This window comes from Xiphophorus maculatus, chromosome 5 (assembly GCF_002775205.1).
Source record: "Xiphophorus maculatus strain JP 163 A chromosome 5, X_maculatus-5.0-male, whole genome shotgun sequence".
NCBI lineage: Eukaryota > Metazoa > Chordata > Actinopteri > Cyprinodontiformes > Poeciliidae > Xiphophorus > Xiphophorus maculatus.
Genome location: NC_036447.1, coordinates 21178693 through 21183253, shown reverse-complemented (window position 1 = coordinate 21183253; position 4561 = coordinate 21178693). Strand labels below are relative to the sequence as shown.

The window sequence follows — 4561 nt, the reverse complement described above, 5'->3', positions numbered from 1 at the left end:
CATTCACATACCCAAACACAAACAGAACCGCAGACGCTCACAACTCAAGCCAAAACCATTGAAAATGGACGGTGAATATATGGAAATGCACACATAGGATGCACTGGGCTGAGAGGGGGATGTTGTGTTTGATACAGCGAACAATGAGGAGCTGAAGAGCAGCTTTGACTGAAAGCACAAACAAACAATGTAGGCCGGTGGTTCAAGGCTGGAAAAACTTTATTCAGGCCACAATCAATCAAAAGCTCATTAACTGCCTGCTCCTTTCATCAGACACACTGAGGTCAGACTAAGATAAAACAAGCATCTTATCAAACATCAATGGTTTGTAAAGCTGTGCTCCATGTCCATTTATATGTCTTTTGTCTCTGGGTGACAGAAACTTTACAGTATATTGCTGGCATGTTTGTATCACTTTCATAAATTATAGATGCACACAAGAGATTGATCAAAACTTTATGTCTTGAAAAACTGCAGTGAGACTCGCTGTTTAACTTTAGATTTCCTGAGCTGTCTCTGGAGTTCATCATCATTATGATGGCTTCATAAAACCCAAGAGACATTTCGCATTCTGCTTAGCGTTAATGTTGACTAACGGCGGGCCACTAAGACAGTAAATCTATACCTCGTCTATTTGCACAGAGATGCCAAATGACTGGCATGTTCAAGTCGAAGCCTGCAGGTATTTAGGAATGCCTCATACATGCATAGAGACAGCAGCACATGCAGAAATCCTAGATGAGATCCAAACCAGCAGAACCCTCTCACACATTCCACAACGGTTTCCTCACAGGAGTGGAAAGAAACCAAACCCTGGCCTTTAAAAGAAAACAAATGGTGATTCTGCCAAGCCCAGGGATAAAGTAGTGAGGAAACCTCCCTCTTTCCTCCCTCCCCACCTCTTTGCTCCAGTCCAGTCCCGCCTCCAGCCTGCACTATATCAACAGCCTGCCTCCCGCTATCAAACTCCACAGAGCCACTCAGTTCACAGCTGCCTAACGGTCCTCTCTCCTCGCGTCGTCTCCTGACCAGCAGATATCCAGCCATCATGTTTTACCAGCAGAGCTTCGGCAGCGGCCCCTCGGTCGTCACCAAACAGACCCGCAGCTACACTTCCAGCGCTGCCCCCCACAAGGCCCACAGCGTGTCCGGCCTCAGCTTCAGGAGTGGGCCCCGCATCTCCTCGTCCAGCGCCCGGATGGTCTCCTCTGGGTTCGGCGGCATGGGAGGGGGTTTTGATCTGTCCAAAGGCCTGGACCAGAGCACCGTCCACCTGAACGAGAAGGCCACCATGCAGAACCTGAACGATCGTCTGGCCAACTACCTGGAGAAGGTGCGCTCCCTGGAGGCGGCCAATGCCAAGCTGGAGAAGCAGATCAGAGAGTACTACGAGAAGAAGGGCCCAGCAGCAGTGAAGGACTACAGCCACTACTGGGCCATCATCAACGATCTGAAAGACAAGGTATGGAGTGTTGCGGCCTTTGCAAGTCAAATATTTGCATGGTTGTTAATGATTATGAGGTGGAGCTTTGATAGGATGCAGAACCTGATGTCCTGCAGAAGGTTTAGGAGTCTTAAAGACATGTTTTACATTTTCTGGGTCTACAAAAGTTCACTCAGTACATAAGAAGTCAGAGTACATGAAATATCTTTTTAACTCTGCAGTTTCACTTGTAGATCAAAATCAAAACCAGTCCAAGTCATGTGACTTTTAATGAACAGTTCAAAGAATCCTAAGTATTCATTTGTTGCTTTCTCTCCAGATCAACGCTGCCACCATTGGAAATGCCAACATCCTGCTTCAGATTGATAACTCCAAACTGGCAGCAGATGACTTCAAAACCAAGTAAGACAAAGCTTTCAAATGAGGTCCAACAAGCACTCTTTACTGGTACCAATTGCTCCATGTTGATGATCTGGATTTCTATGACCTGATTAGATTCGAACACGAGTTGATGATGCGCCAGTCCGTCGAGGCTGACATCGCCAACCTCCGCCGCCTGCTGGACCAGACCACCCTGACCAAGGCCGACCTGGAGATGCAGATCGAAGGCCTGCAGGATGAGCTCGCCTACCTGAAGAAGAACCACGCAGAGGTGGCTAACACCGAACATCTCTTCTACAGCCCTACACAGGGAAGCAGAACAGATCTAATCCGTGCCGTCCCTAACTCTTTCAGGAACTCGCAGCAATGCGCTCTCAGCTCACCGGCACAGTCAACGTAGAGGTGGACGCCGCACCTCAGCAAGACCTGAACAAAGTCATGGAGGAGATCCGCGCCCAGTATGAAGCCATCACAGATAAACATCGTCGGGACCAGGAGGCCTGGTTTAATGAGAAGGTGAGGAGAAGTTCCCACAAACAAACAAGTTAATGTAAATGTTTGGAGGCTCGTTCCCTCTGCAGTCTGTATTTAAACTTCACAATCATAGAGACTTACGAATGTGAGTGTGTTTTTTTTCTATCCAGTCGACAGCCCTGAACAAGGAGGTGGCCATAAGCACAGAAACCATCCAGACGTCCAAGACAGAGATCAGTGACTTGCGGCGCACACTCCAGGGTCTGGAGATCGAGCTACAGTCCCAACTCAGCATGGTGAGCAAAAACCAGCCCCTGAAACCCTCAAACCACTCACTGCCTTATCTAAGCAAAACTTCCCAGATCCAAGCCTGGTCAGGGCAAAATGAGGGAAGAGACAGAAAGTAATGAAGGGAGGATAAGCTAGAGCGGAGGCTTTCCTGGAGGAATGAAGTTAGCAGTGGGGAAGGGAGGAGTTCCTTTGCAGGAAGACATTTCACAGACATCTGTTCAAATTTTGAAAGTTGTTAAAAAAAAAGAAAGTTTGAGGAAAGCTGAAGGAATGCAGAAAAAATTGTAATCCTGTGGGTTATCTGTGCCCAGATGGTGTTAGTCACTCGCCACTCCCTGAAACAAACCTCCCTGCTGCAAACACATAAATACATGCAGAATCCCATTTAAACCCAGCTGCTCTTTATCCTCTCATAAAGACAGAGGAGCTGCAAAGCAAACAGCCATGCCTTTGTGTATGAACCTGCCGCATCCAGGGTGTGGCTGCAGCAGAAGATAACTCAAAACAGCCGGAAAACCCAATGAAAAGACTTTAATACCCCGAGACTTTATCGCAAGAAGAAACAATAACGAATACCTTTCTGTTTTTTTTTTTTTCTTCTTCTGTCCTGTGACAGAAAGGGGCTCTGGAACATACGTTAGCAGAAACAGAGGCCCGCTACAGCTCCATGCTCTGCGGCTACCAGAACACCATCAACATGCTGGAGGCAGAGCTCTCCAACGTGCGTGCTAGCATCGAACAGCAGGGCCAGGAATACAAGATGCTGCTGGACATCAAGACCAGGCTGGAGCAGGAGATCGCCACCTACAGGAAGCTGCTGGATTCGGAAGAGTCCAAGTAAACCAAGGTGAACAAGGTGCGTTGACTTTAAAAAAAAAAAATCCTTTTACACCAAATAAAGAAACATGTAATGTGTCCTCAATGGATGTTTTCTTAAACTTCTCTCTCTTCTTGTCATCATTTCAGACCAATTGGCACAGGTAAGAGACACAGACCTGCACAAACACTTTTACGATAGCCTTGAATAAATTCAATAAATTCAATAAATTTCCTGTAATAATTATTCTCTTTGGCGCAGGAGGCTCAGTGTCCACAACTACAACTGTGCGTTAGATGGCCCGACTGGCAGGACAAGCTGTTCTCAGACTCTCACACACACACACACACGCCCACACACACTATCCGTTTAGTAAAAGCTGTTACAATGAGATGAAAAACTGTACGAAAGATTCCCAAAAAGAAAACCTTGGTGAAGAAGAAGACTCAATGTACAGTACTGTGTGTGTGTTTGTGTGTGTTCTCATGTAAGACTCGTTTGCCAAATAAAATCTGCTGGTTGAGATAAGAGTTAGTCTATTTTCTTTGACTTCACTTTGACATTGCTTTTCCATGACATAGTTCTGTGTTTATGCAGTCACCATGGCAACAGCTGCACTTTTTGGGAGGTGGGATGTGGAGCTTTTTCTTTTTCTTTTCTTTTTTCTTTTTAGGAAATCTGTCTTACGTAATCAGGCTGCTGTCAGGAAAAGGGTGAACAATAGTCAAGAGTCGGAGTCTGGAAAGTATTAGGATCTGGAGGAAAGGCCATTCAGCTGCTTCAAATTTTAGTATAAAAGTTACATGGCCTTACATATATTCACTCTCTCCATACTATATCACATTTAATCAAATTAGAACAAGATATTTCAAAGTGTTGTCTTGGATTTTGATGTGATAGACGGACACAAAGTTGGTCATAATGTCTTGTAAAGCCCCTGTTTCATTTTTTAAGTTAGAAAAAGCTATCCACAACAGCTTAACCCATGTGTGGAAGTAATATTACCAAGATAAATTATCATTTAAATGTCATTAATTGCACTTATTGAAAAGCTGGGGAAAACCTTACCAGCAACATGCAATCACAAACTGTAGAATTTATTTATCCCTTAATTAAAACCTTTCTGACAACATGAAGTATTGTAAAAGATCTCA

General features: G+C 45.1%; 1 protein-coding gene across 2 annotated transcripts; it reads left to right on the top strand.

The window, feature by feature from the left end:
- The first annotated feature begins 954 nt into the window (after positions 1–954).
- LOC102225228 (keratin, type I cytoskeletal 13-like) lies at positions 955–3937 on the top strand. Of its 2 annotated transcripts, none has more exons than XM_005810339.2 (8): positions 955–1462; positions 1764–1846; positions 1940–2096; positions 2180–2341; positions 2470–2595; positions 3207–3446; positions 3557–3570; positions 3669–3937. In XM_005810339.2, exons 1-6 carry the CDS (start codon positions 1049–1051, stop codon positions 3429–3431), a joined length of 1167 nt encoding a protein of 388 aa, XP_005810396.1. In that variant the 5' UTR covers positions 955–1048; the 3' UTR covers positions 3432–3446; positions 3557–3570; positions 3669–3937. The 2 variants fall into 2 exon arrangements, with proteins under 2 accessions (XP_005810396.1, XP_023189925.1); XM_023334157.1 differs by having other exon boundaries at positions 1049–1462; positions 3207–3437.
- Positions 3938–4561: the final 624 nt, after the last annotated feature.

Excerpts from the sequence above, each read along its gene's own strand:
- LOC102225228 (XM_005810339.2), top strand. The coding sequence starts at position 1,049 with ATGTTTTACCAGCAGAGCTTCGGCAGCGGCCCCTCGGTCGTCACCAAA. Across the intron at positions 1,463-1,763 it reads TCAACGATCTGAAAGACAAG|ATCAACGCTGCCACCATTGG; the intron begins GTATGGAGTGTT and ends CTTTCTCTCCAG. Across the intron at positions 2,342-2,469 it reads AGGCCTGGTTTAATGAGAAG|TCGACAGCCCTGAACAAGGA; the intron begins GTGAGGAGAAGT and ends TTTTCTATCCAG.